Source organism: Protopterus annectens, chromosome 9.part0 (genome assembly GCF_019279795.1).
Source record: "Protopterus annectens isolate FY-2018-M chromosome 9.part0, PAN1.0, whole genome shotgun sequence".
In the NCBI taxonomy this organism is placed as follows: Eukaryota; Metazoa; Chordata; order Ceratodontiformes; family Protopteridae; genus Protopterus; species Protopterus annectens.
This window is the reverse complement of record NC_056743.1, coordinates 840,995,105-841,011,652: the sequence shown is the minus strand read 5'-3', so window position 1 is coordinate 841,011,652 and position 16,548 is coordinate 840,995,105. Positions and strand designations below refer to the sequence as shown.

Genomic DNA, 16,548 nt, shown 5'->3' with positions numbered 1-16,548 from the left:
GGTGGGGTGGAATGTCCGGGAGAAATTTTCAAATTGGAGGGGATTGAGAAAAGGAAATGGAGCAACCCCTGGAAATAATTTTTAGCACCCACTGATTGGAGGTGAGACTCGCCCAGGCTAGTGGGTGAAGGGAGAGGAATGCTAAAAGGGCTTCTCCAACAAGGGTTCCCGGGATCCCAGGTTTTGTGGACCCCCTCTGCCCCTGGGGCGGTGTCTGCCATTGAATCACCTATCCTGGCTGACAGAAGAGGATTCCTGGGGAGCACCCTGGAAGGAAGACTGAGTCCTCCAGAGCCAAAGTTTTTTACTTCTTTTCCTAGCATGGAAAGAGTGTTACCTTCCTGCTCACTATGGGTTAAGGTTTCCTTAATAGATGGACCAAACAAGGTGGAGCCGTCAAAGGGAGCATTAGTGAAAGATGACTTGAAAGGTTCTGCAAACCCGCAAAGGTGAAGACAGGCAGGTTGGATGGCAATACCGGTACCTGCCACTCGATAGGTGGACTCTGCCGAATTGGAGATCAGCTTCATCAAAGCATTAGCCAAGGAAGTCAGAGCAGACAGCTTCCAGAAGACCAGCTTAAGACTCTCTGGAGGCAACAACTCTGTAAGGGAAATGGTAAGCTCCGAAACCAAGTCCCTCTGAAGCTGGGTAAAATGGGCCAAATAATTAGTTGCTCTCAGTCTAAAAGTAGCTGAGGCAAACATGCACTTTCTAAAACAGTCGATCGTCTGGGACTCCCTGTTCGGGGGATGGACTGAGGAGCTTTGCTCATCTAGCTGCTTCTTAGTAGTACTTGCCACCATGATATCCGTGATGGAGACAACTTTGCTCCAAAAGTTTCTGTCTCTGGGAGGACTGAGGAATTTGTTGGCTTTTTTGGGAACAGGTTCTACCAAGTCCAGCTCCTTCCAAGCCCTGCTGACAATAAGGTCCAAAAGCTCATCAGTGGGGGAGAACAGCCAGGAAGAAGATGGGCCCATCTTGAAGGCCTTCAGGAACACAGACTCCTCCAAAGATGGGGTGGGAGAAGACCAACCACATTTTTGCTTGAGAATCATGAGAATGTCCCCAAAGGACACTTCCTCAGGTGGAAGTCTGGGGGACCCATCTCCCTCCCCAAAATCTGTGTCCTCCATTACAGCCTCTGTGAGGGAGTCCAAGTGTCTCCTCTTTCACGTTCTCTTCCGATGGGGTTCCTTCATGGTGGGCTCAGGGGAGGTCTCAGAAGAGATGGGTACCCCAAGTGAGGCAGTACCCACCTGAAAGCATTCGTGGGAGGGCTGACCCTTGATGGATGATGAAGCCTTAGCACCCAAACCAGAGAATGGGTGGGGAGGACCCAGAGAAGATGGAGCGGTAACAGCCAAACTGGAGAAGGTCCTCTCTACCTCCCGGAAGGCCGATGGAATGGACAAGGCTCCTCCCCCTCCCCAGCAGCCAGGGACTTTCGAGTAAGAGGAAGAGACCCTGAAGCAGCACTGAAGCCCCCTGATAATATCGGCCCTGAGCTGCCCAGAGCTGAAGCTCCTGGGGGGGGGGGGGACAGTCAGAAAAGTCTGGGTCTGAGCCTGCACCAATATCTCAGAGGTGAGGCAAACTCTGATCTGCCAGCAACTGAACAGAGCACATCAGGGACTCTTGATGGTGTCGAGAAGGGAGGTATGCCTCTCACTGGAAATCCCTCAGTCTTGATATTCCAAAGCCTGAGGGACTGGAAGAGGAGAGTGGAGTCCTGTAGATGGGGAGAGTCCCCTAGTTACCTGGGCAGGGGATAGTAACAAACCCAACTCAATCTGAGCCTTGAGGAAACTCCTCAGCATCCTATCCATGTCCAACGGAAGTAAACTTCTGGAGGATCTGGATGAGACTTATGAGTCTCCTGACCTTGCAAGGCATCCTACCCTGGAAGCCACAGCCCTATAGTTTTAGGATGGGGATACACTCGATGGGAAGGATCCGACTCCTTGGAGGACCAAGAGGGCGAGCCTTCAATTATAACAGGATCTGACAGAACTGTCGGATCTGACAGCCTAGTTGGATCCAAGGGCTTGGATGGTGTGCCAGTCGGATCCGATGAACTAGTCAGATACGGGGGCGGCTTGCTCCTACTCAGATCTGAAGGCCTCTGCTCCATGGAGGTCTTGGATCTGAGAGTCTGATCTCAGATCCAAACCCAAAGGGGCTGGGCTCATATCCGGGGATCTGCAATCAGAGAGCCTCAGCTTTTTTGAAAGCGAGGAGGAGGAGGAAGAGGAACCCCCCCCCCCCCCCCAGGGAAAAGAAGGTCTCTTTTTAGGTTTCTGTGAGGGCTTGGAAGAAGAGTCAGAGGGCAGAGGAACCTTCCCCAAGCCAAGCCTTTCAAAAGAAGTTTGTTACGGCACTCCACAAGGGCCCTGGTGTTAAATGCTGCACAAATGTTGCATTCAACCTCCACGTGTGCTGTGCCTAAGCAATAAAGACATTCCTCGTGCGAGTCGGAACATGGCATCTTCTGACTGCACGGACTGCATCTCTTGAATCCAGAGGGTTTATCAGCCATGGTAAACTGCACACACGGACACATACATACAAGCACCCACTAAAAGTAGCACAAGAAAAACCACATCTCCTCTTGCTAAACTTGAGAACCAACTGTAACCCTTTGTTCTTAAATAGAAAAAAGGCTGGAACAGAAAACAACACATGGGAGAAGTAAAATGAATAGCTAGATTAGAGAACAGGAGGGGAGGAAACTACTCTAAACTACTTTAAACTACCCTAAACTAAGCAAATATTAACTAAAGATAACTAAATTTAAACTAGAAACCCCCCAAAAAAGAAGTTATGTTCTTAGCATAACATTCCATCTGTGTGGTAGATCCTCATTTATTCCTTACTGATGGGACTTCGGTTCCATCCTCAGAACTGACACAGCCAATACACAAGCTCGCACCAGCCAAAAACTCTCGAGCTAAGTCCTACCCATAGTGCCCCTTTCCTTCTATCTTCAGATCGAGTTTGCCCACCAGGATTAGAGACAAAGGAGGCCCTTTCTGAGCAAATGCCCCATCAGGTGGACAGGACCAGAAGATCCCCAGGAGTCTTCATGCAGGGGGTAGGAGGGCGGGACGTAAGGAATCAATGAAGATCTACAACATAAATGGAACGATATAGCAAGAACATAACTTCTTTATCTGATGTTGTAAATCTTCATTCATTCCTTACTGATGGGACCAAGTCCCCAGCTACTTTATGTCCTGGGAAGCCCTATGGAAGGAATATTCCTGAGCACCAGTGAGCCAAAGGATGCTCTTCCCCTGGAGGCGATATCCAATTTGTAATGCATGATAAAGGTATGGGGGGGGGGGGGATTGCCAAAATGGCTGCTACGCAGATGTCATCCATAGAGGCTCTGGAATGAAATGCCACAGAAGTGAACACTGACCTGGTGGAGTGAGCCTTGACTCTAGTATGCAAAGTTAATTTGTTCTGTTGACAGACAAAGGTAATACAATCTCTTAGCCACTTTGACAAGGTGACTTTGGAAACAGCTCTGCCCAATTTGGGGCATGAAAAAGCTATGAACAGCTGGTCCGACTTTCTGAAGGATTTAGTTCTAAGTAAATCGTAGCTGTCTATGTACATCTAGCATGTGTAAATGGTATTCACCTTTGTTAGAGAATTTTGGGAAAAGAACTAGTAAATCAATGGACTGGTTGAGACTTGAATTTGAGATAACCTTGGGCAAAAAGGGAGGGTTAGTTCAAAGTTATACTCTCTCATTTTGAAAAATCAAATAAGGGTGATTAACACACAAAGCTTGCAACTCTGATATCCTCCTGGCTGAGTTGATGGCTACCAGGAATAAGGTTTTCCAGAATAAAAACTTTATGTCATATGGCAGAAGATTCAAAAGGTGAACAGGTTAGAGTTTGTAGGACCAAAGTCAAATTCCAAGGTTCAGTAAGGTTTTTAATAGGTGGTCTGAGGTGTATAACTCCTTTCATGAAGGTTTTGCAAAGACGGTGGGACATTAATGAAGAGTTGTTAAAGTCATTATGAAAATTGGTGATAGCCATTAAGTGAACTGTAATAATAGAGGCTGAGGCTCCTGCATGGAGTAGAGTCAAAATGTATTCCAAAACCTTATGGACCGGGATTGAAAGTGGTTCTAGTCCTTGTTCTTTAGCCCACATTACAAACCTGACCCATTTGCTGTGATAGAGTTTCCTGGTGGAGGGTTTATGAAAAACCACAAGAATCTTTCGGACTGGGGAAGATAGATTCACCTGCCTGGCAATCAGCGGAAGTGGAGATACCAAGGGATCAGCTTAAGACTGTGAAGGCTGGGATGGACCAGCCCCTGTGGGTGAGACAGGAGTCCCAGGGTTGGGATCCAGGGTCCATGGGCAATGAACCGGGTGAGGCCATAGAAAGGGGAACCAAACTTGACGGGGCCAATAGGGTGCAATGAGGATTACCTTGCTTCTCAGCCGTTGTGCTTTCTTCAAGAACTGTGGAATGAGGGGAACAGGAGGAAAGGCATACAGTAGACCCGGAGGCCAATCATGTATCAGACCTGGGGGGGATCAGGGCGAAGAAGCTGCTGCATTTGTGGTTGAAGGAGGAAGCAAAGAGGTTGCAGTAAGGCCGGCCCCAACGACGAAAATTTTGAGTCGCTACTACGGGTTTGAGAGACCACTCGTGAGGCATCAAAATGTTCCTGCTCAGTTGTCTGCAGTCAGATTGGAATTCCTGGGAATGTGCGTTGCTAGTAGAAAGCAGTTGGAAGCTATCACCCACTGCCACACTCTTAGGGCTTCCTGGCATAAAGGGTAGGATTTGGTTCCTCCTTGCTTGTTGATGCACACAGACTACTGACATATTGTCTGATTTGATAGCAACTGTCTCCGATGGAAGGGTTGTTTGGAATGCTTGCGATGCTAACAGCACCGCCCTCAGTTCTAGGACACTGATAAGCAGTTTGGCCTCTAAGGGGGACCAAGTGCCCTGGACGGTCTTTCCTTGAAAATGCCCCCCCCACCCCATTAGGGAAGCGTCCGTGATCACAGTGGCTTTGGGTTGGGGGGAGGGGGAAAGGATGACACCATAACTCTTCCTTTAGCTTCATACACCAAGTTAGATCTTGTTTGCATCAGTTTGTTATGTGGATTGGGTAAGACACTGGGTGTGTTAGAAGAGACCATTGAGATGATAGGAGCTATTGGAGTAGCCTCATATGGAATCTTGCAAGTGGGAACAGTGAGACTGTAGCTGCCATCGAGCCCAGCAGTTGTAGGACCTGTTGAGTTGGGACAAGATTTTGAGAAAGCATTATTTGAAGTTGAGATCTCAGTTTTTGTAGCCTGTGAAGAGGTAGGGCAACTCAGCAGGATATAGTGTCGAAAGTTGCCCCAGGACTCTCTACCAGCTTTGACTTTTCTGTTTGTGGAGATCCCTAGCTTTTCTGCCAGACTTTGAGTGTACGATATGGCTTGAAGCAGTAGACTCCTGGTTAGAGCGGTAAGGAGCCAATCGTCTAGGTACAGAAACACGCGGAATTCTTGTAGTCTCAGGTTAACTACTACTACTGCCATGCATTTGGTGAACACTCTGGGGGCTGTGGAGAGACCAAATCAAATTTGGTAATAACTGGTTCCAAGCTGGAAGCAGAGATATCTTCTGGATCGTTTGTCCATTTTTATGTGGTAATACGCATCCTGAAGATCTATAGAGCACATCCAGTCGTCCTTCTCCAAAAAAGGAAGAATGGACTGAACCGTGACCATCTAGAATTCTATTTGTCTGATGAACTTGTTCAGTACACTGAGATCCAAAACTGGTCTCCAGTCCCCTATCTTTTTTGGCACTAAAAAGAAACTTGAGTAAAATCCGGATCCTAATTTGGTCTGGTGGGACTGATTGGATGACTCTTTTTCTCAGCAGTTTTTGAACTTCTAGTGCTGCTGCATCCCTCTGACCGGGTGGAACATCAAGGATTCTCCTTAGAGGCCTGGGGTAAAGGTCAAAGGGGATATGGTAACCTCTGGTCATTATCCTCTGCAACCAGGAGTCTGATGTTATCGACTGCCAGGCCAAGTGGTGCAGGGAAAAACGTCCCCCGACTGCCTCCAGAGGTAAGCAATTGGGCCGCTCTTCAGGAGCGCTGATAGGGCTGACCAGAGAAAGAATCTCTGGACCCCTAGTTTTGTGGGTCCCCTCTGCCACGATAGGGGTGTCTCCCTGATGAGTTCCCCCCTCTGCCCCGGGGGGACTGCTCGCCACGCATGTCACAGAAAGGTCCTTGGGAATTCTTGAACCACATCTTTCTACCCTCTGATTCCTGAAGTAGGATCGTTGAGGGGTTGAAAAATGTATGCCCAAGGCAGATAGGATCTTTCTGTCTTTCTCACACCTGACTAATGTGTCCTTAACTTTTGGGGCAAACAAGGAAGTCTCATCAACAGGAGCATTGATGAAGGAAGACTTGAAGGGGTCTGCAAAGTCACATAAGTGCATACAGGTGTGATGTCTCATGACAACGCCTGAAGCAGCTGCTCTGGTTGCACCCTCGGTTGTGTGAGCTATCAACTGCATGGAAGAGTAAGAGATGGACTCTAGGGTGGCAAGCTGAGAGGCAACTTTATCTTGCACCTCTTCAGGTAATACCCCTGCCAAAGTACCTGAAAGTTCTGTAGGTCCCTTTGGAGACATGTAAAATGTGCCATGTAATTCAGTGACCATATTGTGAAGGTCACTGAAATGTAAGTCTGCTTCCTTAGTCTATCGTCCAGGACTCACTGTTCAGAGGATGGACAGTCGAACTTTCTTCCGCTAGTTCTTTCTTAGTGGCTGCCATCACAACCATGGAGTCTACTGCCAAACCTCTGGATCAGTGAGGATGGTCTTCTGGTGGGGAGAGAATTTTATCAGGCGTCCGGGCGGGGAATCAGCTCAACGCTATCAGGGGCCTGCCAGGCATGCTGCACAATGAGCTTAATCAGCTCATCTGCAGTTGGGGTCACCCAGGAAGTAGATGGTCAAGCACAGAAGGCTTGCAAGAATACAGATTCCTCAGTAGAAGGTTTGTTGGGCTTCCAGTTGCCCCTCTATTGCAGGATCTCCAATATGTCTCCGAATGAGACATTTTCAGGGGGTGACAGTGGGGAACCTTCTCCCTTATCGAAATCCGATCTTCGGTAATGGATTCCTCAGGGGAATCCATGTGCTTCCTCTTGCACATTCTCTTTCAAGGTGGCTCCTCAGTGGGATCTTCTGAGGAGGACTCCGAACAGCGGGTGCCCTGGAGCAGGGTTTCTTGCTGCTCCCTTGCTCAAAGTCCCTGCATAGTGGCCTGTATCAACTGCATGCCAGAGGAAAGGGAAAGGTCAGGTTCCGAAGCGTGGGGTGCCAACTGCACACCTGCAGAAACAAGAACCCTCTCCATCACCTGGAAGGCAGGCCCACCTGAAGAGGGATGGGAGCCCGTAACTGAGAGGGACAACCTTGGAACTGGGGTCACACTCCGCTCCAATGAGCCCATCTCCAGGATAGGAGCCCCAAGAGGACTAGGAGTTGCTGGAACAACCGGAACCATAGACAGTAGACTGGCTCTGAATGGAGCAAAGTCTAGACGGCAGGCTCCGGAACCGTGGAAGGAAACGTCACAGGAAGTGAAGGCGTAGGCACCGGGGTAGACATCAGTACCAAGGACTTCAAAGTCTGAGAAGAAGTTGAAGGAAGATATGTTGGAGTCTGTGCAGAAAAACCTTAGGCTCCAGGTGGGAGGGAAGTCTTGGTAAGGGTCGGAATTCCTCTGGCTGCCAAGAGCTGATCGACAAGCCTCACTGCATCAATTTCAGAAAGACTCCTGGCGGACCGTGTTGATACTTCAGAAGGAAAGTCATGTCTCTCAAGAAAAGGACTATACTGTTGTCCAAAGAAGGGGGTCAATAGTAGATGAGTATTTGGTCTTGGGCAAAATTTCAGGTTTCGGCACCGAGGATGGAGCCATGAAAGAAGTTATTGTCGGTGCTGAAATCATGTCTGGTACCAAAGTAACTATCAGTACTGAAGCAGGTATCAATTTGTCGGTTCTGTGCTTGCCAACTTCGGCACCGTAGAGCTAGTCATAGGCTCTGGTGCCAAAATAGTTGGTGCAGACACTTTAGGCATTTTTCATTCAGATATTGTCTGAGAGCATTTCGGTTCCATAGAACTTGGGGAAGCCGGAACCAAATGGCTTCTCTTTTTCTTTTCTTTCCTGGGAGGTGGTGAGACCTCTGCCTCAGAAAGGGCCTCTGAAAAGGTTTTTTTTTTTTTTAAATAAACCCTTCAGGATCAATTTATTCTTCTGCTCTGCCAAAGTGTGAGAGCTATAGTTTTTACACAGGTCACACGGAGGTTGTATCTGGAAGTGGGGAACTCCAAGACAGTAGACACACGAAAGATGTCCATCTGAATTGAGCATCTTTCGCCCACACTTGTCATACTGTTTGAACCTGGTCTTTCCTTTCTTGTCAGACATAGTTGTAAGAGACTAAGTAGCTAGACAGAAAGGGGAACAATACAGATTTAACCAACAGCAAAAATATCAAAGGTAAACACAGAGAAGGGAAAAATTATCTACTTTTTTTTTTTTTTTATGGAAGGAAGAAAAGGTAAATACCAGTGATGGTAAGATAATTACCGTAAGGGTAAGAGAGGGGCCCATACCAACAATGGTACTAAGACTACCAAAAAAGGGTAGGAAAAGGGAGAGAACTCACAAAGTATAAAGTAAAGAGAAGTATTAAATGCTAAGAAAGCAAAAGGACTAGAAGAAATTCAGCAATACAAATACCAATAATTCTACTACTTAGCTGACAGCTGGCTTGGCATGTCTTGAGAAGTACGTGGCAAACGAGATCTCAAGACAGGAGGAGAGGGGCACTATGGGTAGGACTTAGCTTGAGAGTTTTTGGCTGGCTTCCGAGGACAGAATCGAAGTCTCATCAGTAAGGAATGAAGATTTAAAACATCAGATGAAAACACTTATCTGACTAGAAGTTTGAGTTCTAAAGACCGCATCAGAAGTGTTTCAGTGGCAAACGAGATCTGATGGTTAGAGGCACCAGGGAATTATGGAAAGGAGAGGAGCTTGAGCTCTGGATCTGTCTGATAATTGCCAGCTTGGATCCGAGGTCAGAGTCAAGACATATTTGTGAAGAAAAATGACACGGATAGCATCAAATCAAAAGATAATACAAAAACTGAGAAAATGGAAGCTTTGTTATATGGACATAGATAGTAAGATACAAGCAGTTAAAATGCTTTTAGTCCCTTTAGTCTTACACGCAGGTCAGGCATACTTTTATCAACCAGAGGAGAAGTTGTGGGTTGCAATTAATACAGAGCTGAAGGACTTTATTTGGGAGGGAAGACAGCAACAGTCAATTGGGATAAGTTGATTCTTCTTGTAGAACAGGGCAGACTGGGATTACCCAATCTGAAGGGGTATTTCAGAGCTAAACAGTTAAGACTCCTGTATATAGCACAAGCAGACAACTATAACTCAAAGTGGTAAGGGATGATGATGAAATGCGGGAGAAGCTACGGAAACAAGGAGAGACTGCAATTTTGGATGCAGGCCTTTAAGAAGAATAACAACAACCATGCAGAATAATATATCCTAAGAACAAAACCAACACTGAAATGGAGAAAGGAGATTTTGCTGATAAGGATGACTGCAATTAGGAATACAGACAATAGGCAAGACAGGGCCGGAATTTATTGGAGAAAACTGGCAAAGGAACCAAGGTATTGGGAGCAAATAACTACATAGGGAAAGCTGATGGAATGGGAAGAGGCAAAGAATTTATTTGGACTGCAGGTTAGAGATTGCCTTCCCTATTAGGAACTGACATAAGAGTATAGGCAAAGAGAAATAAATAGGGGCGGGTCCTAAACGAAAGGCCATCACTGGTAGTGTTTTAAGTAGAATCTAGAGCAAAAGCTGCCATTAAAAAAGGAATAATTAGTACACCATATAAAATATTGCATGATCAATCAGAGGGTTTTAGAAAGGATTGGGAAGAGAGATTGGATAAGCAATTCACAAAGAAACAATGGGAGGATATATGTATGTCTCCCAAATATGTAACAAAATCTAGAAGATTTAGGATTTTTGTCTGGAAATGTTTACATAGATATTTATATACCCCAAGCAGACTCGAGAGAAATTCTCCTCAGGCAGACAGTAAGTACTGGAGGTGTGAAGGGGAAGAAAGAGGTAATTGGGAACATATTTTCTGGGAGCGTGGTGAGATGGCAAACTTTAAGGATTCTCTGCGGGATGCACTGTCGGAGATGTTGGGTGGGCAGACTGGTCTGATGAGGAACATGACTTTTCTGAGCTATGATATAGAATCAGAATTGTGTAGACATGGTAAGGCCTTGCTGTGTCTAATAATGGTGGCTGCCAAAAAGAACAATTATTAGAAAATGGAAATTAAAATCTGAACCAACTATACTGGAAGTCGTGAAAAGGGCAGGAGCAAACTACATAGGAAAAAAATGGGAATTGTGGGAACAATACATACAAGGAATGAATGAGGTCTAAAAGGCAGTTGGGCTCAAATGAGCTATGCAATGTTTTTTTTGTGAGAAAGATTGGGTAGATTATAAGTGGTATATAATGTTTGCAACTGGGAGTGTGTCAGTATGGTTTCTGATGTAAAATGCTTGTAGCTAGGATTGTGTTGGTGTGGTTTGTTTTCATTTATATAAATGTATGATTGGCTATGTAGTAAGTGAAGGTTTAATGATGATGTTTCTTGTTTACAAAAAGGCAGGAACTGAATAATTTATGTAATACTGCTTAGGTTATATGATACAGTGAACATAAAATGTTTACACACCCCTGTTAAAATGCCAGGTTTTTGTGATATAAAAAATGAGACCACAATAAATCACTTAAAAACATTTCCCTCCTTTAATGTGACCTATAACCTGTACAATTCAATTGAAAAACAAACAAATCTGTTAAGAGAAAAATATAATAAAAAAAAAAAAAAAAACGCACAATAAGCTGGTTGCATAAGTGTGTACACCCTTAAACTAATTCTTTGTTGAAGCACCTTTTGATTTAATTACATTCAGTGTTCTTGGGTAGGAGTCTATCACCGTGGCACATCTTGACTTAGCAATATTTGCCCACTCTTCTGTGCAAAAGCACTCCAAATCTGTCAGACTGCGAGGGCATCTCTTGTGTATAGCCGTCTTCAGGTCACCCCACAGATTTTCTATTGGTTGTAGGTCTGGGCTCTGGCTGGGCCATTCCAAAACTTTAATTTTCTTCTGGTGAAGCCATTCTTTTGTTGATTTGGATGTATGCTTACGGTCATTGTCATGTTGAAAGGTGAAATTCCTCTTTATCTTCAGCTTTCTAGCAGATGCCTGAACGTTTTGGGCCAAAAGTGAATGGTATTTGGAACTGTTCATAATTTCTTCTACCTTGACTAAAGCCCCAGTTCCAGCTGAAAAAAAAACCTAAAGCATGATACTGACACCACCATGCTTCACCATGGGTATGGTGTTCTTTTGGTGATGCAAAGTGTTGTTTTTGTGCCAAACGTACCTTTTGGAATTGTGGCCAAAAAGTTCAACCTTTGTCTCATCAGACCATAACACATTTTCCCACATGCTTCTGGAAGACTTGATGTATTGTTTTGCAAATTTTAGCCAGGCCTGGATGTTTTTCTGTGTAAGAAAAGGCTTCTTTCTTGCAACCCTACCCCATAGGCCAGACATATGGAGAATGCGGGAGATTATTGTCACATGTAGCACACAACCAATACTTCCCAGAAATTCCTGCAGCTCCTTCAGTGCTGCTGTAGGTCTCTTGGCAGCCTCCCTGACCAGTTTTCATCTTGTCTTTTCATTAATTTTGGAGGGGCGTCCAGTTCTTTGCAACGTCACTGTTGTCCCATATTTTCTCCACTTTTTGATGACTGCCTTGACTTGTGTTCCATGTTATATCCAATGCTGTGGAAATTTTGTACCCTTCTCCTGACTGATACCGTTCAACAATGAGATCCCTTTGATGCTTTGTAAACTCTCTGTGAAACAAGGTTTTTGCTGTAGCAGGCAACTGAGTAAATGTCAAGAAAATCCTAGCAGGACAGCTGAGCTTTATTTGGGGTTAATCAGAGTCTCTAATTGATGGCAGGTGTGTACCCAAGAAGAATGAATGCTGTAATTAAATCAAAAGGTGCTTCAAGAAAGTATTAGTTTAAGGGTGTGCACACTTATACAACCGGCTTATTGTAAGTTTTTTATTCTTTATATTTTTTCCCCTAATAGATCTTTTTGTTTTTCAATTGAATTTACAGGCTGAAGGTCACATTAAAGGTGGGAAAAGTTTTGAAATGATTTATTGTGGTCTCATTTTTTATATCACAAAAACCTGGCATTTTAACAGGTGTGTGAACTTTTTATATCCACTGTATAAAGCAATATATGTGAAGTATAATGTTTGTTATTGCTAATATAGTTTTATTACTTTTATATAAATGTAAATTTGCCTAGGTCACAAGTGATAATTCAATAAAGATGTTCAGAAAAAAAATGGGTCATGGCTATTATAAGTGCAAGTTACAAACAGCCTATGGATAAATATAAAAAGGAGCACATAAACAGCTATGGAAAAAAGGACAGTTGGGAAAAATAGCAAGGCAGGCAGGAGGAGGTTCCACACAAACAGCTGTGGAAAAAAGTGACTAAAAGAAAAGGCAGTAAAGCAAGGAAAACATAAGGAACCTCCAAACACTGGACTCGGCTCAGTTTGGATTTGTCAAGGGCAGGTCATGTTTACTTTATCCTGATAGATTTTTTTTTTTTTTTGAAAAGGTCACCAAAGCAAGGGATGAAAGCAAAATGCTACACTACACATACCTTGACCTGGCCACAGCATTTGACACAATTCCTCACTCAGATATAGTGGAAAAGCTAAATAAACTGAGAATAAACCTCTATGTCACCCGCTGAATTGCCAACTGGCTCAGAGACAGGACACAGACAATCAAAACAGGGGAAGATACTTACACACCAAGACTAGTCACCAGTGGAGTCCCTCTGGGTTCTGTGCTGGGACCTCTCCTGTCTGGCATCTACTTTTCTTCAGAAAGAGCCAATATCAAATGGCACTGGTTGATTAAGTTTGCAGATGACTGCAACCTAGGAGCAAACACTAAATCCCCAAATGACTTGGCCATCATGCAGGAAAGTTTGTCCCAAATAAATAATTGGTACCAAAATCAAGAACTGAAACAAAATGCTAATAAATGCATTATTATATCCTTTGGGAAGTCATCTACCCCAGGAAACTACCACATTGAATATACGTCCCTAATAGCTGACCTGGTTCTTTGAGATTTGGGAACTTATATGGACAGTAACCTAACTTTTGACCAATATGTTTCCTCTGTTGTAATAAAGTCTTTCTATACTGCACAGCTTATAAACAAAGGAACTGTGTCTAGATCTAGAGATGTCATTATCCTCCTTCACTCAAACTTCATTAGCCCAGTCATTGAATATAATGCTCACTTTGGCATGAATCTGTCCAGACATATGCAGCAAATGAAATGCCCACAGAGAAACCTTACTGAAAGAATATAAGGCTTAAATATCATGTCCTACATGGACTGACTCAAAGCCCTGTCAATGTGCTTGGTATTCTACAGACTTCTAAGGGCTGATCAGTGTCTGGAATACAAGGCATCCTCCAAACTATTACTGATGGATTTCATGCACACCAGCAAGTCAAACAGCATAAAAAAATCAGTCTAGGGATCTAAACCTCTTATGTAACATCAACATGTTTTTGAGGGATAGCTATATCTCATGGAGGATACTGCTGCACTGGAAGAGACTTCCCATCTTCATAAAACAAAGTTCATCCCTGTCCATATTCAACCGCAACTTAGATCTATGGATGGAAAACAGAAAATTTACCCCAGGACAGCCTCCTGTATTACTAATGGATAGAGGTAGCTCCTAAATGCTTTATCCCATACATGAATCCCCTCAAATTATCTATGGTATGATCCCAATTATTCTCATTAGGGGTAATATATAAATATTGACCATGGGATGGGTAAGGCTAATAAACTATATCAAAATGGGGTAGGTTACTTAGAGCACAAAATAGGAAACTGGTGAGCCTTAAAATAGCCTTCAAAAGCAACTAGCCTAGTACTTACCTATGAACCTATGAAAATGAAGAGATCAATGTTGTCCAACAGAAAGGTTAAGATAGCAATTCATGCAAAGGAAAGAGCATTTATAAGTTAAAGAATGAAAAGAGTGCAGTAAGGAGGATGAAGAAGCTAGAAAAATGGGACTATACAGGTAATAAGAAAGGCAAGTCTGGAAAAAATCTGGCAAAAGGAATAAAGAGTTCAGAAAAAGATTATTTATAACCATGGGGAAAACATAGTCACAGAGGTTGGACAAAGAGAGGAATGAGTATAGTGCAGATGGGATAATGGCAGAAATTCTTAAGAAGCTGTGCTTTCATCTTCATAAAGAGAAATTATTCAGCAGCATTGAGGTTCCAGAGGAATGAAAGGGGGGTCATGGTAGTGCAATTTAAAAAGAGGGAAGCTAGAAATGAGCTGGGAAACTAATGAGAATAAATTTGACCTTTGCAGCAGAGAAAGTCATGAAAAAGATATGAAGGAAAAGGCTAACTGGCTTCCTGGAGAATAAAAACTGCAAAATGTACAAAAATGGTTTATGGAAAACAGATTGTGGCAAGACTAAACTGATTCAGTTTTACGACTGGATAACAGTAGGCTTTGATAATGGAGACCCAACTGATTCTGTACACCCTGATGTCAGGAAAGCCTCTGACCTTTTTCTCACAGCAGACTAAAATGCAATATGAACAGTCCTGAAGCAGGACAGTTCTTGACTGAAAAGGTTAAATGGTGACTAGATGGCAAAAAGCAAACAAAAAGGGGACTCTCTCCAAGGAAAGACAAGTGGCTAGTGGGACTCCACACTGGTTGATCCCAAGGACCAGTGCTTTTACGTTCCTTTGTATTTGACATCATTAGACAGTGATAGTAAGAATAAAGAGTTGAAGATTGGAAGAAAGCCTTCAAAATGACCTGAGGAAAGTGGAAGAATACGCTCAAAAGTGCCATATAAGGTTTAATACAGGGAAGTAAAAAGTACTTCATGTCGACTCTAGTTATCCCAAGGTAGAATATGAACTGGAACAATGACCTTTAAAACACAGATCAAGAAAACACTTTGGTGTGGAAGCAGAAGTAAAAATGAACTACCAGGTACAAAATAAGGAAGCTGTAACAAAAAACAATATATGATGCGAAGCTATATTGCCAGGGGAAGAGACTCCAAAAACACAAAGGTCTCTAAAGTGCTTTAGTCATGCCACAGCTAGATTACTGTAAGGGATAAAGATATCAAACTAGTCACAAAAGAACACAGAAAGGCTGTTAGTATACAATAAAAAGAATGGAGGATAAAATTATGAGCACAGGCTATGACAGCCAAACCTATAAATAACTGCGACCAGAATAGAAAGTGGAGATATTATACGGCTGCACAAAAGACTCAGGGGATAATGGCATACAGATCAAGAGAAAACAGAAAGAAGGGAGGAAAAGACATACATACCAAATTAAGGGTAAAAAGTTCAACACAGGCACAAAAAAGTAGTCATCTTAGAAATAGTGGAAAATCGAATAGGTTACCTGAGCGGGTACTGGACTGTAAAACCAAAGTCACTCAAGAAGACCTGCAATGGTTAGTGAACTAACAGGACTGACAGAAGAGGGGCAACTGAAATATACTAAATGCGCAAACTGCACAGGCAAAGTAAAAAACTTGCCTTATTCTGCCATCATAACTATATGATGCAATGTAGTATGAATCCATTTTTTCTCTCCCCTTCTATCTAAGTCTTCAGTGATTCAGTGGGCTCTTCATTTTTTTTGTCCTGCAGTGATCTTCAGACACACTTGTCAACAAACAGGCTGTTAACTTCCCTGCCCTATTGACTCCATTTACACAAGTTCTAAAATTGTGTCAAAAAATCTATGCAAGCCCTGGCCACTATGCCCCGCCCCTTATGCCTTCCTCTTCATTAGCAGCTTTTGATTTCACTAAGAATACAATTATAATGACTTTTATTAATCTCCTCCTTCAATTCACTGCTTTAACACTTACCTGTCTGATGACTCTCTTCAGCATCGTTCGAGTTTTCTTGGTCCTTTGCTCCTTTATTTCTCGAGACATCCTTCTCTTGTATTTCTTCAACTTTCTGAGCTGTGAGCTGTCATTCAGCACCGGAATGCACCTGTAGCACATGGAGTAATTTACTCTCCAATTCAGTCTACCATTTGTCTTACATTTATAGAGATTTATCATGCCATACTACAAAGGGAATGGATGATATGGATGACAATAATTTGTGTACATAATACTAGGTCACAAAAGTGCACACCGAAAATCAAGCTGCAATAAGATGAGATCAACTAGTAGGATAAAATGAAG

General features: G+C 43.4%; 1 protein-coding gene across 1 annotated transcript in view; it reads right to left on the bottom strand.

Moving 5' to 3' along the window:
- PHF1 (PHD finger protein 1) overlaps positions 1-16,548 on the bottom strand; it is a 2,051,426-nt gene that overhangs the window by 599,938 nt on the left and 1,434,940 nt on the right. The window contains exon 12 of the mRNA XM_044083522.1: positions 16,222-16,351. Coding sequence (XP_043939457.1) covers positions 16,222-16,351 — 130 coding nt within the window. The remainder of the gene's footprint in view (positions 1-16,221; positions 16,352-16,548) is intronic.